Source organism: Mauremys mutica, chromosome 2 (genome assembly GCF_020497125.1).
Source record: "Mauremys mutica isolate MM-2020 ecotype Southern chromosome 2, ASM2049712v1, whole genome shotgun sequence".
In the NCBI taxonomy this organism is placed as follows: Eukaryota; Metazoa; Chordata; order Testudines; family Geoemydidae; genus Mauremys; species Mauremys mutica.
The window spans coordinates 35,998,354-36,023,126 of NC_059073.1; the positions used below are offsets into that span (position 1 = coordinate 35,998,354).

The 24,773-nt window shown below is 44.1% G+C and overlaps 1 protein-coding gene across 1 annotated transcript; it reads left to right on the forward strand.

The window, feature by feature from the left end:
- Positions 1 to 12,827: 12,827 nt before the first annotated feature.
- On the forward strand, positions 12,828 to 23,436 carry ABRA (actin binding Rho activating protein). Its single transcript, XM_045006441.1, has 2 exons — positions 12,828 to 13,546; positions 21,676 to 23,436. The coding sequence occupies exons 1-2, from the start codon at positions 12,828 to 12,830 to the stop codon at positions 22,151 to 22,153; spliced, it is 1,197 nt and encodes a 398-aa protein (XP_044862376.1). The 3' UTR covers positions 22,154 to 23,436.
- Positions 23,437 to 24,773: the final 1,337 nt, after the last annotated feature.

The following is a 24,773-nucleotide window of genomic DNA, read 5'->3' on the forward strand; positions in this document are numbered from 1 at the left end:
TTGGATAGGATCACTGGGCAAATGGAGGGGTTAAGGAGGAAAGCAGATGATAAACTTCTGCATCTGTGATAGGGAGAAAGAGGAGTGAGTTGTAGGAGAGGGGAAAGTAAGGGAAGATCATGTTGCATTTTGTCATTTTTCAATTGGCGATAGCCTTGCAGTGAGAGAAGCAAAGGGAGGAGGCGGGGGAAGATTTGAAGAGTGAGTCAGTGGTGTTGAAAAGGTAGCTGAGATGACAGGCGTGGGATTCAATTAATTTGGAGAAGTCGATTTGTTTAGCTAGGAAAATGGAAGAACTGAAGGTGTGGAGGAAGTCTTTCATATATAATTTAAGACCAAAATAGAAGCAAAGTGGATTTTTTAAAAAAAAAGAAATACTTAAAAATAACCACTTTGGGGGTTTTCAGGCTAAGGATACTATATAGATGTAAAGTATTAATTGTTAGTAAAGCTGTGAGTTGGCCATGGAGGTCACGGATTCTGTGACTTTCCATGACTTCTGCAGTGGCTGGTGTGCCTGGCCCAAGGGCTGCCTGAGCAGCTCAGGTGGCCTCTGGGCCAGTTGCACCGGCTGTTGCTGGGGCAGTCTTGGACCACCGTGCCCCCACCCCAGCAGCAGAGGGAGTTTGGGTGTGGGAGGGGCAGGGGTTTGGGGCACAGGATGGGGTGAGGGCTTTGGATGGCACTTACCTCAGGGGACTCCCTGGAAGCAGTGACATCCCCCTCCCTCAGCTCCTAGGCAGAGGTGTGGCCAGGCTGCTCTGCACACTGCCTCTGCCTGCAGGCAGGGGCGGCTCTAGGGATTTTGCCGCCCCAAGCACGGCAGGCAGGCTGCCTCCAGCGGTTTGCCTGCGGGAGGTCCACCGAAGCCGGGGGACCAGCGGACCCTCCGCAGGCAAGCCGCTTGGCGTGCTGGGGCCTGGAGCCGCCCCTGCCTGCAGGCACCACCCCCGCAGCTGCCATTGGCTGGTGTTCCTGGCCAATAGGAGCTGCGGAGCCAGCACTCAGGGCAGAGGCAGCACACATAGCTGTCTGGCCACACCTCCACCTAGGAACTGAAGAAGGGGGATGTCGCCACTTCTGGGGAGGCACAGAGCCAGATAGGGATCCCACCAGCCCCGCCAACCCCCCTCTGCCCAGCACCAGTGGGGATCCTAGGCCGCACACCACCACCCACCCCACCCTGCACTCACGATGCCCCCAAGCCATCTCCCTCCCCCACGATTTAGTCTGGGGTATATAGTACAAGTCATGGACAGGTTACTGGCCATGTATTTTTGTTTACTGCCCGTGACCTGTCCACAACATTTATTAAAAATACCCATGACTAAAACATAGTCTTAATTACACTGCTCTACAGCCAAAATGCTTCTGAAATAAATGTAGTCAAACTTTACTAATTCTGGGTCACTGAGAACGAAAATGATGCTTAAAATTGTTGATTGGCTCTAGTTTTTCTGTTTAGCCAAAGTGAGCAGAGATGCCTCGTACTTGTGTGAACAGTGCAGATAACTTCTGCTATGTTTGTGGTGAAGTGACTTTTGCATCACAAAAGCGCAGTATAACCACTATGGTTAAGAAAGCCTATCACCTTTATTTTGGCTGCAAAATTGGAGATCAGGACAAGAGGTGGGCCCCACACATATGCTGCAACACTTGTGCAACAAATCTTCGCCAGTGGTTGAACAGGAAAAGGAAATCTATGCCTTTTGCAGTGCCAATGATTTGGAGAGAACCAACATATCATACCAGCAATTGTTACTTCTGTATGGTGCCTCCAGTTGGGAAAGGTGTGTCAAAGAAGAAAAAGTGGACTGTGCATTATCCAAACATTCCATCAGCTATACACCCAGTACCCCACGGAGAAGGACTGCCGGTTCCTGATGCACCAGAATCATTCTCACTTGAGTCAGACGAGGAAGAGGAAGAGGATGAAACTTCTGGTCCTGAACCATCAATGTCACAGGACCCACATTTTCTCCCATCTTCCTCCTCTGAACCACACCTCATAACACAAGGTGAACTGAATGACCTTGTCAGGGATTTGGAACTACCCAAGAGTAAGGCAGAGCTGTTGGGCTCCAGACTACAGCAGTGGAATCTCCTGGCAGGTGATGTTAGGGTTTCCGTGTTCCGTGACCGTCAAAAGGATCTTGTCCCATTCTTCTTCATGGAAGGTGACCTTGTAGCCTGCAACAACATCAATGGTGTGATGGCAGCCCTCAACATCGTTCACGATCCAGATGAGTGGAGACTGTTCATTGATTCATCGAAGACGAGTCTTAAAGCTGTTTTACTGCATAATGGCAATGTTTTGCCATCAATTCCAGTTGGTCATGCAGTCCATATGAAGGAAACCTATGACAACATGAAACAACTTTTGAGGTGCATAAACTATGACCAACATCAGTGGCAACTTTGTGGCGATTTGAAGGTTGTTGCTCTCTTGCTTGGTCTGCAGACTGGATACACAAAGTACTGCTGTTTTCTCTGCGAATGGGATAGTCGTGCAAGAGATTCCCACTACATCAAGAAAGATTGGCCACTCCGACAGTCATTGGAGCCTGGGAGGAAAAGTGTTCAGCATCCACCACTTGTTGAATCAAGGAAGATTTTGTTACCACCCTTACACATCAAGCTGGGTCTGATGAAGAACTTTGTCAAGGCCATTGACAAAACACAAGCAGCTTTCAAGTACATCCGTGGAAAATTTCCAAGGTTAAGTGAAGCTAAGATAAAGGAAGGTGTCTTTGTTGGTCCTCAGATTCGTGAACTTCTTCGAGATGATGCATTTGACCATGCACTGCGTGGCAAGGAAAAGACGGCATGGAAAGCCTTCCCGTTAGTGGCAATAAATCTTCTCGGAAACAACAAGGCAGACAACTACAGGTTGTTGGTGGAAAACCTCCTCAAGGCATACAAAAGCCTTGGTTGCAACATGTCACTAAAGATACATTTTTTGCACTCTCATCTAGATTTTTTTCCACTGAACTGCAGAGCAGTGAGTGACGAGCACGGCGAGCGATTTCACCAGGACATTGCAACAATGGAGAAACGCTATCAGAGCAAATGGAACCCATCAATGCTTGCAGACTATTGCTGGACAGTGACAAGAGATGCTCCATTTAATGAATACAAGAGACAAGCCGAGAAGCGCCGAGTAGACACTGAATAGGACTAAACTATGTACATAATAGTTTTTTGCCTTTTGTTTCATAATAAATTTTAGTTATATAACCCTTTTGCTGATTTTTAAAGTGTTACATAAACAGGACAGATGAAATATTATCATGTAAAGCAACCATAAACACATGAAAAGACCTAGGTTTACAATTTATGATTAAAACTCTACTATCTACACAATATACATAGACATAAAATGTAAAAACTTAAATAACTTAGAAACAGTAGCCAATCAGTTGTTTTAATTGTCATATTTGAATTCAGCACATCAAAATACATAATAAATAGCACATTTTATCTCTGAAGCAGACGACTTCTCAAAAATTGTAGACCAGTGTTATTAGTAGTAGCACCACGTATAAAAATGTTAGCTTCTTCTAGAAAAATAAGGCAAAGAGTACTGTGACAGGACAAGGCCAGATGGCTATAGGAATGTAGTGGGAGGCTAAACAAATCCCTGTAAGCAGGCTAAGGAAATAGCAGTTGCTCTAGGTCAATTAAGACACCTGGGGCCAATAACGATCCTTCCAGAAAGCAGGGAAGACAGCTAGGTTGATGGGACACCTGAAGCCAATCAGGGGCTGGCTGAAACTAGTTAAAAGCCTCCCAGTTAGTCAGGTGGGCACGCATGTCAGGAGCTGTAGGAGGAAGCCGCACTGCTGGAGAAACTGAGCAGTACAAACCCTATCAGGAAAAAAGAAGGAGGCCCAGAAGTAGGGGTGAAGAAGATATTGAGGAAGTGGCCCAGGTAAAAGCAATAGCTGCTACTATTAGGGTCTGGAGTAGAGGGCGGGACCGGGCTCCCCTCCTCCCCCCAATTAATCATGGAGACTGGGAGAGTACAGAGACTGTGCAAGGGAATGTAGCTTCTCCTCACCTCCCTTGCTGGCTTATGATGAAAATGGCTAGTAGGCCATGAACCTTGCCTCTAAAGAGAGAAGGGCTACGTGGAGGGTCACAGTGAGCCTCTGAGGGTAGCGTAATCCACTTGAAAGTGCAGGACCCATTGAGACAAGGTCAGAGCTTTGTCACACCTGGTCTTAAAGGTGGGATCATCATTCACAGTGTGATGGAAGAAAGGTTAACAAAAGAAAGTGCACTGGGGTTTGGTTTTTTTTTGTTTTGTAACACAATGAAGGAGGTGGTGAGACTGCTGGTGCAAGTCACAGCAGCCCGTAGGAGGCCACCTGGGTTCAGGCAATGGTGACTACAGCAAGAAACCAATCAATTAATCGGCCAGGCAACCCAAGATTATGCCCTCTTGCGAGAGGTAGTTGACCAGCTGAAGATCTTCACCACCCAGGCCTGGGGGGCCGACGGGATGCGAACCCTGAGGGCTGCTGGTTGTCTGCCAAAGATGACAGAGGCATATCTCCTCTCATTTGAAAGGACTGCTCAGCATGAGTCGTGGCCCCAGGAGCAGTGGGTCAGCATTCTCATCTCTTTTTTGTGCGGGGAGGCCCAGAAGGCCTACTTTGACCTGGCTGCCATGGATGCCATTGACTATCCCTGGCTGAAGGCAGAGATCCTAGCACGATCAGGGTGGCAGCAGCGGTACAGGCCCAGAGGCTCCATGAGTGGAAGAACCAGGAGAACAAACCGCTGAGGTCCCAGCTATTTGATCTCATACACCTTGCGTGGAAGTGGTTACAGCCCGAGGCATGCAGCCCAGAGGAGATTTTGGAGACCCTGGTCATGGACCATTACATCCAGGGACTGCCGCCAGATCTCCACAAATGGGTAGGCCAGAACAATCCATCCACCTAAGATGAAATGATCACGCTGGTAGAAAGATGGAGGACAGCCAGGGAATTGACCCAACTACCCAAGGAAGGCCCCTTTTGAGGCAAGCACCCGACCCCAACCCTGGAAGGTTGAGTGGCCAAATCCCCGGGGAGTCCTAGGTGGAAGAAGGGGGTGGAGGCGAAAACCAGCAGGGACCCCAGAAGGAAGGGATTGGCCTGAGTGCGGGGAACCCTGGGACTAAACCCACATGATAGAGGAGTGACTAGAAGCAATTATAGATGTTATGCATGTGGGGAGTGGGGACACATAGCAGCAGTGTCCCAGCACCAAGCAGCCTATGCAATGTAACTTGGGGGATTTGGAGGTCCTGTGCTCCCTTATCCATCTTGTGGGGGTTGCATTAGCCCCACATAACTACACCAGGCCTGTAAAGATAAATGGAGCAGAGACTACAGCGCTTGTGGACTCTGGGAGTGCTATCACCCTCATATCGGGTAAGCTGGTGAAAAGTAGCCAGCTGCTACAAGCCAAATGTGTAGCAATGACATGTGTGCATGGCACTGTGAGCCATTACCCCACTATCCTGGTGGAGATAGAGGTTCAGGGGAACCCATTGAGGTGACAGTGGGCGTAGTTCCTAAACTCTCATATCCTTTAGTCATTGGGATGGACTATCTAGGGTTTGATAATTTACTCCCTTGGAGAGGCTGGAGGGAGGTGGGGACCCTCAGAGCAGCGACTTGTTGCCTTTTTAAATATATGGAGATATACTTATCTCATAAAACTGGAAGGGACCCTGAAAGGTCATTGAGTCCAGCCTCCCTGCCTTCACTAGCAGGACCAAGTACACTTCTGTTTTGTTTTTTTCTTCCCCCAGATCTCTAATGGCCCCCTCAAGGACTGAACTCACAACCCTGGGTTTAGCAGGCCAATGCTCAAACCACTGAGCTATCCCTTCCACCCCCCAAAAAAGAGTGGGAATGTCAACCCTCAATGTTTGCTGAGATTTCATAGAATATCAGGGTTGGAAGGGACCTCAGAAGGTCATCTAGTCCAACCCCCTGCTCAAAGCAGGACCAATTCCCAACTAAATCATCCCAGCCAGGGCTTTGTCAAGCCTGACCTTAAAAACCTCTAAGGAAGGAGATTCTACCACCTCCCTAGGTAACCCATTCCAGTGCTTCATCACCCTCCTAGTGAAAAAGTTTTCCTAATATCCAACCTAAACCTCCCCCACTGCAACTTGAGACCATTACTCCTTGTTATGTCATCAGGTACCACTGAGAACAGTCTAGATCCATCCTCTTTGGAACTCCCTTTCTCAGGAGCTGTTCTCAGCCCTCCGAAAGACCTAGAAGACAAAAAAAAGAGAGGAAGGCTGTGGAGGCCTTGGGAACCCAGATCCTGATCCAGGGCCAGAAGACCGCCCTAGTAGGTGGATGGACATGAGCAGCCAACAGAGAAACTACCACCACAGAAGGTGAGCTGGAGGCCGGCCCTAGCCATGATAGTGGCAAGCAGTTGGAAGAAGCAGAAGCTAGCCCCTGGGAGCTTGGGCAGGTTAGTCCCTGGAGAGAGACTTCCAGGCGGGACCAGACAGAGGACCCCAGATATGATAACGCCAGGAAAGAGGTGGCCAAGATAGATGGGATACCCGTGGATGGGAAGGTCTGGGGTCCAGGACTTTACTTTATAGTGAAGATCTGTACCAGGTGGTACAAATAGAGGAGCAAGAGATACAACTACTGGTGCCACAAAAACACAAAAAGCCATATTGAGCCTCGCCCACAGTCAGCTGTTTGGAGGACACCTGGGGGTAGAGAAAACCCAGGCACGGATCCTGTGGAGGTTCTTCTGGCCAGGAGTACACAAAGATGTCTGGCGATAGCGCACCTCTTATCTGGAGTGTCAGCTACATAGCCCTCGCCTACACTTCCGGGCCCCTTTGATACCTCTTCCAATAATAGAGGTACCATTTGAGCGCATAGCCATTCTCAGGGTTTCCTCCCCACTCTGAACTCTGCGGTACAGATGTGGGGATCTGCATGAAAGCCTCCCTAAGCTTATTTCTACCAGCTTAGGTTAAAACTTCCCCAAGGCACAAATCCCTTGTCCTTGGACGGTATGCTGCCACCAGCAAGTGATTTAACAAACATTCAGGGAATGCCACTTGGAGCCCTCTCTTACCCAAAAATATCCCCCCAAGCCCTTACACCCCCTTTCCTGGGAAGGCTTGAGAATAATATCCTAACCAACTGGTTACAAAGTGAGCACAGATCGCAACACCCTGGGTCTTTAGGATACTGAAAATCAATCGGATTCTTAAAAAAATAATTTTATTTAAAGAAAAGGTAAAAGAATCACCTCTGTAAAATCAGGATGGAAGATAACCTTAAAGAGTAACAAAAGATTCAAAAACACAGAGGATTTCCCCTCCAGGCAAAAACTTTAAAGTTACAAAAGCAGGGATAAGCCTCCCTCTAATACAGGAAATATTCACAAGCTAAAACAAAAGATAATCTAACGCATTTCCTGCTATTACTTACTATTTCTGTAAGATTAGATGCTTAGTTCAGCTATGGCTTAGGAAGATGTATTTTCCCTGCCCTGGTTCCTCGCTGACCCGGATAGTACAAAGGAACACAAAACAAAAACCTTCCCCCACAGATTTGAAAGCATCTTCTCCCCTTATTGGTCTTTTTAGTCAGGTCCAACCAGGTTATTTGAGTTTCTTAACCCTTTACAGGTAAAGGAGGGACTAACCCTTTACAGGGTAAGGAGGGATTTTATGCTACCCTTAGCTGTATATTTATGATACGCCCCCCCAAATCACAGATGGTGCTGGACAGCCTACTCCACACTGGCTGTGATTTCTTCCTGGAGCTCTAGGAGAAGACAGAATTAATAAGACACATGCACCTTTAGATATACTACTGATTATGTAAAACCTAACAATATTTTCCACATTTCAAGGATGATTTTAACTAGTTGATTCTGGGAAACTTTCATGGGAGACTGCCTCAGCTACTTTGTTAGAAGCTCCTGAAATGTGTTGTATTTCAAAATCAAAATCTTGGAGAGCTAAACTCCACTGAAGAAGTTTTTTTGTTATTGTCCTTGACGGTATGAAGCCACTTCAGGGCAGCATGGTAGGTTTGCAGGTGGAAACGCCATCACCAAACATAGGGGCGTAGCTTTTCCAGTGCATATACAATGGTGTAACATTCCTTTTTCGCAGATTGACCAGTGGCTTTCCCTCTCAGACAGTTTTTTGCTGAGAAACGCGACAGGATGGAATTCTTGATCCGGTCCTTCCTGCTCTGATGCATTGGTGGTTACAAGGAAAGGTTTGTCAAAGTCTGGGGCCCTTAGCACAGGGTCAGACAGGAGTGTCGCTTTAAGCTAGTTAAAGGCCTAACACTCTGCAGTCCACTGAACTGCATTAGGCTGTTTCTTTCTGGTTAGGTCTGTCAGTGGGGTGGCAATTTGGCTGTAGTGGGGTACAAATTGCCTGTAATATCTGGCCAAGCCTAAGAAGGCTTGGACCTGTTTCTTTGACTTTGGGACAGGCCACTTTTGGATAGCACTCACTTTGGCCTGTAGGGGATTGATAGTTCCTTGACCCACTTGGTGTCCAAGGTAAATCACTCTGTTTAGGCCTATTTGACACTTTTTAGCCTTAACAGTTAGTCCTGCCTCCCTTATGGGCTCGAAGACCTTCTGGAGATGCTCCAGGTGTTCTGCCCATGAATCAGAAAAGATGGCCACATCATCAAGGTAGGCAACTGCAGATTCTCCCAATCCTGCTAGGAGACTATCTAGAAGTTTTTGGAAGGTGGCAGGTGCATTTCACAGCCTGAAAGGGAGCACATTAAATTCATTCAGCCCTACATGGGTGATGAAGGCTGACCTTTCCTTGGCAGATTCATCTAGCGGTACTTGCCAGTACCCCTTGGTTAAGTTTAAGGTAGAGATGAACTGGGTACATCCCAGTTTCTCCAATAGCTCGTCTATGCATGGCATTGGATAGTTGTCTGGGCAAGTCACTGCATTTAGCTTACGGTAGTCCATGCAAAAGCGTATTTCCCCATCCAGTTTGGGAACTAGAACCACTGGAGATGCTCATGCACTGTTAGAGGGGTGGGTTACCCCCATCTGTAGCATGTCCTGGATCTCCCTTTCTATAGCAGTTTTGGCTTGAGGAGCCACTCAGTAAGGTTGGGCTCTAATTGGGTGAGCATTACCTGTGTCAATGGAGCGGTATGCCCGTTCGGTCTGTCCTGGGGTGGCTGAGATCATCAGTGCGAAGGTAGTGCACAGCTCCTTGATCTGCTGTCGCTGCATATGTCCAAGGGTCATTGAGAGGTTCACCTTTTCCATGCCACCGTCAGTTTTTCCTTCGTAGTAGACACCTTCAGGCCACTCAGCGTCATTTCCTCCCTGGGCAGTACACTGACAAACCTTTAATTCTCTGGAATAAAAGGGCTTTAGAGAATTAACATGGTACACTTTAGGCCTTAGGTTTGAGGTGGGGGAGGCTATGAGATAGTTAACAGCTCCCAGACGCTCTTGGACTGTGAATGGCCTTTTCCTTGATGCTTCCATCTTATGGGCCTGGAGCGCCTTCAAGACCATGACCTGGTCCCCTACCTGAAGGAATGCTCTCTGGCATGTTTATCATACCTGGCTTTTTGCTCTTCCTGAGCATCTTTTAGGTTTTCTCTAGCAAGAGCTAAAGAGGTTTGGAGGGTGTTTTGTAGGTTGTTTACAAAGTCCAGAATGTTAGTTCCTGGAGAAGGCTCCCATTGCTGCTTCACCAGCTGTAACGGCCCCTTAACCTCACGGCATACACAAGTTCAAAGGGTGAAAAACCTAAACTGGGATGTGGTACAGCCCTGTAGGCAAAAAGCAACTGCTGCAACACTAGGTCCCAATCGTTGGAGTGCTCATTTACAAATTTACGTATCATGGCCCCCAAAGTTCCATTAAACTTCTCCACCAGGCCATTTGTTTGATGGTGGTAACCAAGTGGTTCACTGCACGAGCTTCCCAAAGGCTTTTCATGGTCCCTGCCAGGAAATTAGTTCCTGAATCTGTAAGGATGACAGAAGGCCAACCTACCCTGGAAAAAATGTCTGTTAGTGCCTGACACATACTTTTAGCCCTCGTGTTGATGAGAACTACTGCTTCCGGCCACCAGGTGGCAAAATCCATGAAAGTCAGTAGATACTGCTTTCCTCTAGGTGTCTTTTTTGGAAAAGGACCCAGAATATCCACAGCTACTCGCTGAAATGGAACCTCAATTATGGCAAGTGGCTGGAGAGGGGCTTTGACCTGGTCTTCGGGTTTTTCCACTCTTTGGCACACTTCACAAGACCAGACATAGGTAGAAATATCCTTCCCATTTCCTCCCAGTGGAAGGACTTCCCCAAACGGTCTTTGGTCCTGTTCACCCCAGCATGGCCACTAGGATGATCATGGGCTAAGCTCAAGAGCTTTACCCGGTACTTTGTTGGAACTACCAACTGTCTTTGAGGATGCCAGTCTTCCTGGAGCCCACCAGAAAGAATTTCATTGTATAAAAGTCCTCTTTCCACAACAAACTGGGATCGATTAGAAGATCTGAGAGGCAGTGGGTTGCTCCGTGCCACTGTCCAAGCTCCCTGGAGGCCTTCATCTTCTTCCTGTTCAGCCTGGAACTGTTCCCTTGATGCTGGAGACATCAGTTCCTCACTGGATTGTGGACTTGGGCTTGATCCCTCTGGAAATGATGTAGGTGATGGAGCTGTTTCTGTGACTGTGAACTGCTCTCTGCTGGTGCACTATGTTGTATTTCAGGCTCCGGCAGAGCCTCTTGCGTAGGTTTATTTGCTGCTGCCAGTGCAGGCTCAGTGGTGTCCTCCGGCATTGGAGCTGTAGATGGGGTTGCAAGCGCTAGATTCAGTGCTGGCAATGGTTCTGGTGCTGGTTGCTCCGCCAGTTCCTGTTCTGGCTCTGCCTGGGTCTTTGCGCCTGGTTCTACTACTGCTGTCACAGACATTGGCATGGGGTCCGGTTCTATCACCTCTATCTGGGTCTCTGGTAACACAGATGGGGCCCTGGTAGAAGGCTCAGGAACACAGCTAGGTGTGAAGGCTTGCTTAGCCTCGCTGCGGGTGACCAATCCCACCTGCTTGGCTAGCTTCACCTGGTTGGCCAAGTCTTCCCCACAGCAGCATGGGAATGGGATAATCATCATAGATTGCAAAAGTCCACATTCCTGACCAGCCCTTGTACTGGACAGGTAACTTGGCTGTAGGCAAGTCAAAGAGGTTGACTTGAAGGGCTGAATCATCACTTGGACCTCTGGGTTGATTAAACTGAGGTCCACTAAGGATTGGTGGATAGCTGACACTTGGGCTCCAGTGTCCCTCCACACTGTAACCTTCCTCCCGCCCACACTCACAGTTTCCCTTTGCTCTGAGGGCATCTGGGAGGCATCTGGCCCTGAGGACTTTCGGTGGGACCCCAGTGCAATGAACTGTACTCTATTGGGGTTCTTCGGACAGTTGGCCTTTACATGCCCCAGCTCGTTACATTTAAAACATCGACTAGCTGACTGGTCAGTGGGGCAAGGTGGGTTGCTGAAGAATGATGTGGTGGAACAGTAAGATGTCTGGGGTTTTCCTTGGGGTGTAGGTGGGGCCTTGGGCTGCCCCCGGTGGTATGGTGTGGTCTTGGGGTGTCCCTTCTGGTATCCGCCCAAACTGTGACCAGGGTTGTTCCTCTCTGCTACCTCCACCCGTTTTGTTCCAATTTTCCCCGCCTCTCTGGCGGTCTGGGACTGCTCATATTGATCAGCATAAGAAGCAAGACTTTCTGCTGAGTCCATTTTCTTAACCCATAACCACTGTTTTACATCATCATTGGTCATAGTCAGGAACTGCTCCTGTACAACCAAATCACACATTCCTTCAGAGCTAATTACATCCCTTCCTTTGACTCATTTATCTAACAGATCCTTCACCTGGTTTACATAAGCCACATTAGAGCCTTTAAGAGAGGGGCTGGACTAAGTAAATTTTACTCTGTATGTTTTAAAACCAAATCCTTAAATTTACCATAGTCAGAAGCAACATCAATAGGCATCTTACTGAATATGTCCAGAGCTCTTCCAGTCAATTTTGCTACCAAATGTGGTCATCTTGTGCTCATCAGGGATAGCATGGAAGGTGCACAGTCTTTCAAAGGTGATGAAATATTCAGCAATATCACTGGATTCATCATACTGCGGACATAGTCACTCCTATTTTTGGGGAAGTGGAGCCAGTTGCTGAAGGGTTCTATCTTTTCAATTTCATAGCAGTGAGGTCATGCTTCCTCTCTTTCCCTCTCCTCCTGTTCATGCTTCTGGTCCTCCATAGCAGCCTCCTCTCTGGCTGTTTGTGCCTCCAACTCCAAGTGCCTTTGAATCTGGCTAATTCTAATTTCTTTTGGACTTCACTATCTGTCATCCTAGCCTTCCTATGCTTAACCTAACCCGAGAGCTACAAAGAAAAAAAAAACACTTGTGAATTCCCCTGCAGAAAGTTAACTACCCTGACGTTAGGCAGAGAAAAAAACTCCAGGTGCTCTCAGCTTTAAAAAAAAGTAGGCAGTCTGTGTCATCCTTGTTTACTTTATGCAGTGTCCATCTGCTGAGACAAAATGCAAGCCCTGTGGTATTAAAAAAAGAACACTGTCAGAGTAGAGGCACTATATCTGTGAGAAATGCTTCACATAGTTTCCAATATCACAAACTCCTCCTGTTTCTATTTAAATCCCTGTAGCTCTCTCCTCTGGAAGTTAGTCAGTCTAGGATATTCATTCACCAGGTGGTTACCACAAGAGATAGAGAAGCAGCAGCAGCAGACAGCAACATGCCTGCAGAAGAAAGCCAAAAAGCGACGCCTGCAAAAAGGGCCATCAAAAAGATCCGAACCGCCAGCCTAGTAATCAGCTTGGCACGAGGCTGGCAACAGTGGGCAAGTGACCACAACACAAAGCAAGCCCAAGAGCCCCCAGGATGGATGCCCAATGCAGAAGAACCACCAGCTGAGCCACCAAAAGAAAAGCTATTATCAAGATGGCCAGTTTCTACTAAGAGCGACCAAGAAAAGAGTGAGGAAAAATCCTCAGGGAAGTTGGCAGTGGCTAAAAGGGATGTAGAAAAAGATTCAAGTGAATCTGAGGAAGCTCTCAGAAAGCTTAACATTAAAAGCAAAGAGGTGACCAAAACCGTTGTAAGTAAAGTCTATGAAAGAGGAAATGACATTAGCCTCCTCAGTGATAGATATGAGAAGGAGAATGGGAGCCCAGAGATCTGCGGGTGCAAGGAGGAGTCAAGTAATTTTGACAAAATCCTTGGTGACAAAATGTCTCCTACAAGGCGGAGGAAGTGCTCAAATCTGGTGACAGAGCTAACCAAGGGTTGGAAACAGATGGAACAAGAGGATAAAGTCCCAGAGTTGGAGCTACATAAATGTCGCAGTGACAGCCTGGATACGGAGGACAGTGGTTATGGGGGCGAGGCAGAAGACAGACTCCAGCAAGTAGACGCTGACCACATTATGAGGATTAAACGACCCATGCCATCACTGTAAGTGAACAAACACTTTATTAGAGTGCACCAAAATGGTTGTTAGTCCCTGAGGCAGATATGGGTTTCCAGGAGGGAGAGGAGAAAATGGGAAACCAAATTTTTAGTAGCTGGATAAGGGCCAAAGGGAGACTATCAAGTTTTAAGAAAAAGCAGCCCCGCATTTCCACCCCTGATTTGATAACTTCAAACTCACAAAGGTAATACCATGGGACTTAGATCCTTACTTGCACAGCATGAGTAAAATACTCATATTGATTATTGTGATAAACAGTTCAGTCATAGGCTGAAACATATCTACATAAATCATGTGATAAAAAAGTTTAAATCTTGAATAGATTGCTAAAAATTGAACTCACCCTGTGGATAAAGATCAACAGAGAAATTGGTTAAATTCATTGAATAAATTATTTGCGATGAACAGCATTCCAAAATTTAATAGAAATAAACAAGGAAAAGATTGGAAGGGTCAAGGTCTACCAAAGTTCGCCTTCTAACCTCCAATCACAGGACATTTATAATTTGGAATACACCCACCTGAGCCTAACAGATGATTGATGCTAGAAGGAGACATGACTAGGACAATATTTTAAAAAGTAGACTCCTTGATGCAGCGTTGTACACACTTGCAACCATTCACATGTTAATTTTTTCCAGCACTGACACATATGCATGCACCTGATCGCAAGGTACAGCAACCTTTCAGAAGTGGGGTGCCGAGTCTTCATTTATTCACTCTAATTTAAGGTTTCGTGTGCCAGTAATACATTTTAATGTTTTTAGAAGGTCTCTTTCTATAAGTCTAATATATAACTAAACTAATGTTGTATGTAAAGTAAATAAGGTTTTTAAAATGTTTAAAAAGTTTCATTTAAAATTAAATTAAAATGCAGAGCCCCCCAGACCAGTGGCCACGACCTGGGCAGTGATAGTGCCGCTGAAAATCAGCTCGCGTGCCGCCTTTGGCATGCGTGCCATAGCTTGCCTACCCCTGGTATATCGCCTGCATGCACGTGTTTATGCTAAAAATATGCACAGTCATTTTGGATGCAAACCTGTATGCACAAAAATGGAGGCTGAGTTGAGACACCTTTGAAACTGAGATTTGACTCCCCCTCTCTTGCATATATGCTCACACACAATGAGGAAAAGATTTGAGAGTCGTGGTGGCTGGAAGCTGAAGCTAGACAAATTCAGACTGGAAATAAGGCATACATTTTTAACAGTGATGGTAATTAACCACTGGAACAATTTACCAAAGATGATGGTGGATTCTCCATCTCTGACAATTTTTCATTCAAAACTGGATGTTTTTCTAACAGATCTGCTCTAGGAATTATTTAGGGGAAATTCTATGGTCTGTGTTATAGATGGATGATTACAATGGTCCCTTTGGGTCTAGGAATCTATGAAAAATGCTAAATTACAGTCATTAAAGAAATCAATTCAACCTTGTGCATGTAAGTGAAAATCACCATAGTTAAGACTGACCACTTTTTTGGCTCCTTTAGGCATAAATGCTTTGTTTGAATAGGGATAGGCTTAGTTAAACTCACGCTTAAAGTTAAGCATGTGCTTAAGTGTTTTACTGAATTTGAACCTACATAAGTTTCTGGATTCTGCTCACAAAGTAGGTAAATATAAAATAAACCATCTGAGACAAACAAATTTACAAACATTACATCTGCTGCAAACATCTGTGGTTATAACTCAGATATGGAACTGGTCTGATTATTTAGTTAGTCAAGAAAGACACTATACTTTGGTATCATTTCTCTACAGAATTTAACACCAAGTATGAATTGTTAAGTGTGAAATCCCTGGCATGTCAGAAAAATCACTATAATCAAATCTTACAAAATAATGTTTTATCCTTCAGAAACAATCTGATGTGTAGGCAGTTCCCTTATGTCTGCAACATGGTGTGAGGAAAACAGAAAGAGCACAATCTGTTATTTAGGTTAAGAATTGCAGTGTATTTAACTTTCATTTTAAATATACATGGAAAGAATTATGAAAAACATACCTCTCCTACAATGAATTAAACAGCAAGTCTAAATCTTAGCATCAAACTGAACTTTAAGTAATACTTCCTTGTAAGGGTTCCTGTCTGAAGATTACAAACAAAAATTGTATTTTAATTTTTGACTCCACGCGTTACCAAAATAATCAGGGGATTCAAATCCAGATATTGCAATCAGTGGAGAACTCTCATTCATTTCAATACAAACAGGATTTGACCTACAGAGGTAGCTCCAAGAGGAATAGACATGCCCTGATGTCAAACAGCTCCTCACAAGGTCTCCCACGTAGCAAATTTTGCAGAAAAAGGCTGCAAACAGTTGGGTTGTAGCTTAGTCACTTTGATTTCAGGAAAACAAATTATCCATACACCAGAGACTGCAAGAGGGAAATTGATTTTATATATTTAAAAGTGTACTTCCTACAAAGTAAATACTACTGTAAACATTTGCCTTACCTGAAGAGCACTGCATATAGACATAAAGCAAGCTAGACTTGTTTGCAAACCTTAAAAAGAAAAAAATTAACAGAGGTGTATAAGCTTCCTTGCCGCCTGTAGGATAGCAATAGAAACTACCTGGAAAAAGGAAGAGGGGGAAACAGAGAAAAAATTTCCTAGATCAGTGGTACTCAGACCTCAGTGGTTGAGGAGCCAAATTAGCGATCAACATGACCCAAAGAGCCACAGTAGTGTGAATTCATTGTTTCATTTACTCTCTCGCTCTCATTCATATATACATATATGAATAAATGAGAGCGAGCAAATATATGTATATGTGTGTGTGTGTGTATATATATATATATATATATATATATATATATAAAGAGAGAGAGAATATATCTCACAGCAAAGCGACTGATCCATGGGCAGCAGGTATAATAGGCCAGGGTGCCGTGGCCGCTGGACTCCCAGTTGCGGAGTTTTGGGGGGGAAGTTTTATTGTACCCCATGCAGGTTCCAGGGTGGCTAGGAGGAAGTATGTGTTATTCAGCTTCCCGAGTTCATCAGTAATCTCCCTGGAGTCTGAGTAGAAGCTGAGTAGCAAATACCACCTTCTCAGTCACCCCGGAACCTACATGGGACATGTCAAAAGTTTCTTCCAGACCTGAGAGAGACTTTTCCCCGCATTGCTTGGGGTCTGAGGAGGGAAGGGAAGGAGAGGCGTGGAGTGGCTGCAGCTGGCCTGGGACTCCGGGCAGGTGTGTGTGTGTCTGGGGGGGGGGGGGACGGCTTGGGGCTTTGGATGGCCCCGGGGGGCATGGGGTCTCGGTGGGCCAGCTACAGGAGCGGAGGCATATGGGCGGAAGGGGTGGAGCTGGGCTAGCCTCCCCAAAGGGGGGCTTCACCCACCGCCCATGTCCTGATCAAGTATTATCATCCTATCAACTAGAGTTGGTTACTAACATAGTAAAAGCATCCTGATAGGTTAATAACTTAGATTGGTTAATAATTAAAATCACACAGGGGTTTAATATCATGTGCTGTGAAGAGTTGCAGGAGATACATTGAAGAGCCACTTGTGGGTCACAAGCCTCAGTCCGAGTATCACTGGCCTAGATTATTCAAGATTCCTGGGGTACTTTTTAGCTTCAGCTTATTTTTGACATCACTTTCAAATTCAGCATCTGAGGCTGGGATTTGCAAGAGAGCCTGCAGGATTTAGGGTAGAATTTTCCAAAGTGTACAACTCACTTAGGAGCCTAAGTCCCATTGAAAGTCATGGGACTTAGACTCCTAAGTGAGTTGGGCACTTTTGCAACATTAACCCTTAGGTACCCAAATCCATTAAATGTCCCATGGTAGTTGGGCACTGAACTCCCAGAAGCCTCTTTGAAAATCCCAGCCTAAGAATTTAGGCCCAGATTTGTAAAGCTATTGATGCATTGCTAAATGTAGCATGCTAATGTCCAACTGATTTAGGAGCCTAAAGCTCATTTTCAAAAGGGATTTCACGATTTAGGAAGGATTTAGATTCCTAAGTGCCATAGTCCATTCTGAAAATATTTAGGCTCCTAAATCAGTTTGGGGTTCAGCATTGCAGTGCCTTGCTATTTATTCAATAAGACAACCCCCGCCCCCTCTATTGGAAGAATGTTCATAGATTCATAGCCTCTAAGGCCAGAAGGGACTACTGCGATTATACAATGAGGGAGAAAATCCATGAGTGGATCCTTGTAGAGTTTTCCTCCTGTTGCAGGTTTCACTGAGTAATGGAGCCAGCTGGCCCCGTATTGCCCTTTCCTATCAGGAGCCATGTCTCCACTGTCTCGCATCGTGTGCTGTCATCTACACCTATGCCAAGTAAGAGCAGACTGAGTGCAAAACCTATCAAATCAGAATAGCAGGATTTTACACCCACTTTAAACACACTTAGCCTGGATGTAAAAAAGCTCCACCAGGCACCAGGCCTGTGGAGAATCAGGGCCAGCATGTTCATACTGTATCTGAATCACCATGTCAGAAATGAGAGCCCTGGCAGTAGAGCTGGAGGAATAATGCCAAAACAGATATATCAATCTATCTGCAAACAAACAGATGGACTCTGCTCCACTGCTATCCCTGGGGTCACATCATTAGTTATCTATAAACATCAGCAGCTATTCACAGAAAGTGTTCATATTTCACAAACTGTAGCACAAACAGAGCTCTGAAAATTCAAACCAGAAGGGTCTTATTTACTGTTCATCTTTCTTCTGTTTCAGTCATCCAATCAGGGAACAGACCAATACCATGTTATACAGATGACTAATCGCATCCCACAAATAATGAATGGCTAATAGCCAATATGAAAGAGTTCTCAAATAGAGGCTGAGAACTGACCACCCATAGTAATTAGATAATACAAATAAAGTGAATTGTACAGCCTCAGAAATCAGGATCAGTATGTCGGCAATTCACAAACAGGGTGGAAAGAGAATAAATTTGCAAGGGGTGTTATCTGCAACTAATAATGTGACCAGCTCTACCTGGAACCAACTCAAATTAAACTGAACTGCTCACTAAAAATAAAATGTAACTAGCAAGGAAGTAACTATCTTTCTACTGGGGTTGCCTGAATATCTCGAATATCTTATATGTCAAATCTTAGTGCAGTTACCTGGGAGAACAGAAGATTAACCATACATACTGAGGGTAAAATAATACCTTTTATATTACTTACAGCTGTCTGCCTTACTGAAATCTGCTTGGAAAGAATAATTCTTTGCATAAATAGTGCGATTACATAGTTTTTAAAAACAGTCATATATTTCACTTTAAATTTATATTCTCAGAACATATAAAACCTGCTATTTTTGTTAATCATTCAGTTTTGCTTTAACAACCACAAACTTCCTTTTTGGTTTTGTTTGGTTTTAAATAAGGCAGTCTTCTGTTTCCCCTCAAGGTTTCAGTGAGAACACACAGTCCCAGTAATTATTTCTCACATCAGCACCCACATCCACGCCAGCTGTAACTCTAGCTGGAGTCAGACTGCATGCAAACCACATGCAAATTCAACATTCTGGGATGATAATATTTAGTTTGTACCTAGAAACAAAACTGGTGGTGCATGAGTAATGAAAACTGCCACACAGAAGAAAAGAGCACGGAAGTTCTCATGCATTAGGCACCCAAAGAAACAACGGGAATTGACAGCACAGATCATGCAAAGGACAATGTCCCCTTAGAAATACAGAATGCATTCTTACAAAAATGCATTATTACTACTACTACTTATAATGTGGTAGTGTCCTGAGTCCCAGTTTGGATCAGGGACCCATTGTGATAGGAGCTGTACAAACACAGAAGATTACATGTTTTCTGCCTCAAGCAGCTGACAACATATGAGAGAGGGAGAGACTAATCTAAAAAATAAACTGGAAGTCAGCGTATTTACTGGTTAATGCCACAAGAAAGTAGACAGTGAGGCAAAACAGAAATGTGAAAAGCAGGAAGGGTTCAAACTGTATGATGCATGTAGAAGAGGCAAAATGAGAATTAGATTATCCCTAGCCATGTAGGGTTTGAGAGTAAAAAGTAAATGTGAAATAAAGTGGTGTTAATCTAGGCAGCTAGGGAGAAGATTAGAATGGAAAGGCGATAACAGTATTTGGTTAGAAAGGAGGATTAAAGAGCTACATGGGAACAGAAAATGTAGGAGACAAAGTAAATAAAAGAACGATCAGAGAATGCAGTTCAACTATGCTGCCTCCTTCACTTCTCCTGATCCCAGGAAATTCCTGCTACAGTTTTCCACAGGGAGTAGGAAGGAAGCAAGCTAAGCATATGAGTAAGGGACAACCACTTTCAGGGTATGTCTACACAGCAAAGAAAACCCACTGGCTCGTGGGGCTCAGGCTGTTTCATTGCTGTATAGACTTCTAGGCTCAAGCTGGAGCCTGGGCTCTGAGGTGGGAGGTTCCCAGAGCTCAGGCTCCAGCCCAGGCCTGGAAGTCTATGCAGCAATGGAACAGCCCTGCAGCCTGAGCCCTGTGAACCCAAGCCTGAGTCGTCTGGCATGGTCAGCTGTGGGTGTCTAGTTGCTGTATAGACACACCCTCTATGGCGTTTACCCTTTAGCCCCATTGAGACCATCAGTATAAATTACTTTAGACTCAGTCAGCATTAACTTACCTCGGTTTTCCCTCCACAACATACCTTCTTTATTGAGTTGGGGAAGTGGCCAGCCAAGGAACCCGACGGGGGCCAGGGCCGGGCAGGATGCTGTGTAAAGGGTTAGGGCCCTTTGTGGATCTTCTGAGATCTGCAAGTTTCAGAAGCCAAATTCCCTGCACGTTTTATGTGGGGGACTTGCCTCCAAACAGGACAACAGAACAATAACTCAGAGTCAAAAGCTCACCAATTTCTCTCTGCTGACCTGACAACAAGCTGCACAGCTGGTTTGCTGATAGTACTGCAATGTAATATTGTAACACTCTTCTTCCAGACCTTCATCTTACACACATACACAAACAAAATATTCCATGATTGCAAAACAGAGGGAAGCAAAATGGTGCTTTACATCATTATGGCCACGACTGTCCTGTGCTTTACACCACATCACTGGTGCAGCTGACTTTAAAAATCAACCTAACTGGCCCAGGGAGATCACACCCCAGGTGTCCTCCAGCGGCATAGAAGTGAGATAGGGGCTTTTACACCAATCACCCTTTCTCTCCACTACCAGCAGAGCAGGGGCAGGGGTGTGGTTGAAGAGAAGCGCTTGTGGCTGGGATACTTGGTTGCATTGTGGTCCCATTGGGCCGTTGCAGCCTGGTAGGTTAAAGCTGCCCTCAAAGTAGTAACAGCATCAGGGAATTTAAACCATTTTGCACATTTGTCCTGATTTGCACTCTGCAATATAACTGCATCTCACGATGTGGCCCAGTACCTATGAATGACATTATAGCCATGGATGTTTTTAGCAGGCTCAAGGTTGAAAGGGATTAGAGTGTAGTCAGGACAACACCTTCCTGCCCTTTGGGCCTTTGAAAAGCTTTAAATGAGCTAAAAATGTTGGGTCACGTTTTATTTGGGGCTTACACCAATGAAAAGTGAGTATTTTCCTATTGTATGGGGTAATATTTGTCTTATGCACCCTGTTATATTAGTTAAATCAAAATGGCCTGAAAGGCACAGATTTTCAGACACTGGCCCTGTTCTTTCAATCATGAATAGTGGTGGGTGCAATATTTGCACTTGAATTAAATTTGAAGTGCCAATAATTGCACTTCAATTTCTAGGCCCCTGATGAACTGACAGAAACAAGGAGGATAGCTAACTGAGCAAGTAAATTGTGGGTGCAAAAGCGTGAATGTAATTACCTCTCCAGAGTGGGTTAATGCTGGGCAGAAAATGTGGCTAACAAAATTGAGATCCAGTGTATAAGTTGGTGTCTTACGCAAGATCAGCCTGGCAATGAATGGTGTGGCTTTTAAATACACAATTGATAAATTGAATATGCCTATACTGAAGAACTAACTTTAGAATTAGTAAAAATATGCCACCTAGTGGTTAGTACTCTGGACTGGAAAAAGTTGAGTCTTACAAAAGAAAACAGTACAAATGAGCCCCTAAAAGTGGTGACATGAAAAAAAAAATCAAGCCCCATCTTTGTTTCTTTTAGTGCAAGCAGGTTTACAGAAGAACTAAGCAGCAAGGCCCACAGGAAATACAGTCCTGTTAATGCTCTGAAGGGCAGATGGCAAGAATGGGCAGACCAGCATGTGATAACGCAGAAGCTGAATCCTTTCAGTGAGGAATTTGACTACCAACTGGCCCAGTCGACACGCCTGCACAAAGGAGATAAGGGCTATGGTCGTCCTAAAGAGGGAACTAAAACTGCTGAAAGGGCCAAGAGAGCGGAGAGTCACATTCACCGGGAGATAAAAGATATGTGCTTTATCATTGCAACAATGGCTCGGCTGAGACGTGATGGCAAGATCCAAGTCACCTTTGGGGAACTCTTTGACAGATATGTCCGCATTTCAGACAAGGTTGTTGGGATTCTCATGAGAGCTAGGAAACATGGGCTGGTGGACTTTGAGGGAGAAATGCTATGGCAAGGCAGGGATGATCATGTCATAATCACTTTATTGAAATAAATGTACAACCACTCATTATAGTAAACTTAAAATACATCAAATTTTTCCATTGCTGCCAGTTACCGCACCATTAAATAGTCAACGTTTTGAATATAGGAATTTACCATGCAGTCGGAAAGATACTTAACATTTGTCAGATGTTTTATAATTACTCCTGCGATACCAAGCTCCTTTTTCTATCCCCTTTGTATTGTGCCCTTTACCAACCGAGTTTGCAGCATTCTAAAGTTATTTACCACTCAGACAAGGATGGATGTGAAAGAACTGAAGTGAATATATGTATTGAATGCACCAAAATAAATGTAAAAGCATAATGGCAGCAGAGACAGCTCCACCTCAATCCCAACCCTGAGTTGCTTTCACATACACGACTTCCCCCACCCTAAATTAACTTAGATGGGATTTTTGGAGTTATAAAGTGGGTTGGATCAGGAACCAACTGAGAATATGAACTTGAATGCGCAATCTATTAAATTGACCCTTCAGTCCTGTCCTACATTTCATAATTAAGTCACTAAAAATTTGAATGTACAGTCATCTGCATTTACGACTAAGGTATAGAATATACCAGTTATTCCCTATTCTAAGTATAGCAAAATACTACTGCAGACACCATGCTGTAGTAACTAAATGACAAATGTTGATGTTTTAATGGTGAGCACTGTATCTGTGATGTTTTCCCTTACATTTCATACACAAAGTAAGATAAAACTTGCACAAAGAGGGCTTTATATTTAAGACTGAGAAATGGATGGAATGGTGGCATACATCCCCTACAGAAAAATACTGAACACAAGGCAAGACTTGAATGCATAGAGGATATGGAAATTCATGAAAATTACTGCATATTAGTATATAGAAATGATTTCCTATTCAATACATCTATAGCAATAAAGGGAAATTAACATACAGCACATATTCTCTACTTGTTCCTGAAATTAAGTGTATGGTGCTAGACACTTGTAAATAGCTGCATTACGGAAAATGTACAAGATCAAGATGCAGGAGTAGCAATGGTAGGGACATTTTCCAGTAGACAACCTACTTCCGTGAGTGAGGAATACATGAGCAATATTTTTCCTAATTAAACAAAGAGAATACATCCTCTGTGTATTCAGAAAGCCGGTGTTTCCTAAGATGTTCTACAGCAGGGGTTGGCAACCTTTCAGAAGTGGTGTGCCGAGTCTTCATTTATTCACTCTGACTTAAGGGTTTGCGTGCCAGTCAGATATTTTAAGGTTTTAGAAGGTCTCTTTCTATAAATCTATAATATATAACTAAACTATTGTCTTATGTAAAGTAAATAAGGGTTTTAAAATGTTTAAGACGCTTCATTTAAAATTAAAATTAAAATGCAGAGCCTCCCGGACCGGTGGCCAGGACCCGGGCACTGTGAGTGCCACTGAAAATCAGCTCATGTGCCACCTTCGGCATGCATGCCATAGGTTGCCTACCCCTGTTCTACAGAATATGGGCCTAATTCTACAACCCTTATTCATGTTAGGTTGTTCCAATGAAGTCAATGGCACAATTTCAGTCAATGCTCAATGTGGGTAAAGGTTGCAGAATTCAGCAATGTAAGTTTTAAAGAAAAGTTTAAAGTGGTGTTTCTATACTATGTACCTCACTTCTATGCTGTACTATAGTATAGATTTCTATATTGTGTATAATGCATACTGGATTATAAAGACAACAGCTTCTCAAGACTATTACTTTGTAAATTTCACACAGTATATACTATTGCCAGAATAAAATATTAATTTAAGAGGAAAAAAGTTTGGGCAAACAATTTACATACAGTTAAAAATGAGAACCCAAATGATTTCCTTTGATAAGTTTCTTTCAAACTGAAAGATCAAACATCTTCTTGAAGAAGAAAAGGGTATCCGTACATTTTGCCTCAATTTTGTAAACCAAAAACTGTTAATTTAGCATTAAAACACAAATACTCCAGTTTGAACTTCCTGGTAGGCATATTTTTTGTAAGCAAATAAAACAGACCTCAAATTTTTTTTACAGGCAAATAATTCAAGAACCAAATAATATGCTCCTACAGTACATCTTGTTCTAAAACAATATTAACATTGTAAGCAAGGTAACTGATCGTGAAGTTAGCCAAGATAAAAACATATTACATTGCAGGTCTGATCCAATAGCCTTTTTGGTGACAATGCGACTACTCATGCAAATAAGAGCTGCAGGACCAGGCTCTAATGTGCAGATAAATATTGTGATATGAAATGCTGTATGTATTACCCTCCGTGGTTCTTCATATGAATACCGTTATACCTATTTAATTAAGTCATTTGCCTGTTGTCCTTTAAAAGGCTGTCAAAGTACAATACCTAAATGACAAATAAAATACTAATTTGAGTACCAGTGCTTGCTTATTTTTTCCATCCCTACTTAAAAGAGACGTGTTCATTCACATATTGTCTGATATATTAACAGACCATTTTAAAATCTGAACTTCCCCTGCTCCAAGCCACTACCCTTTTAGATACCAGTACTCATCCTTGCGCTAAGGTCCACAGATCTGTTATAATGGGATTTTCATAGCAGTGTACATTCAAGCTGGGAAGCAGGATCATTCTTTAAATAGGACACCCAAAACAAGATA

Excerpts from the sequence above, each read along its gene's own strand:
- ABRA (XM_045006441.1), top strand. The coding sequence starts at position 12,828 with ATGCCTGCAGAAGAAAGCCAAAAAGCGACGCCTGCAAAAAGGGCCATC. Across the intron at positions 13,547-21,675 it reads AAACGACCCATGCCATCACT|TGCAAGCAGGTTTACAGAAG; the intron begins GTAAGTGAACAA and ends TGTTTCTTTTAG.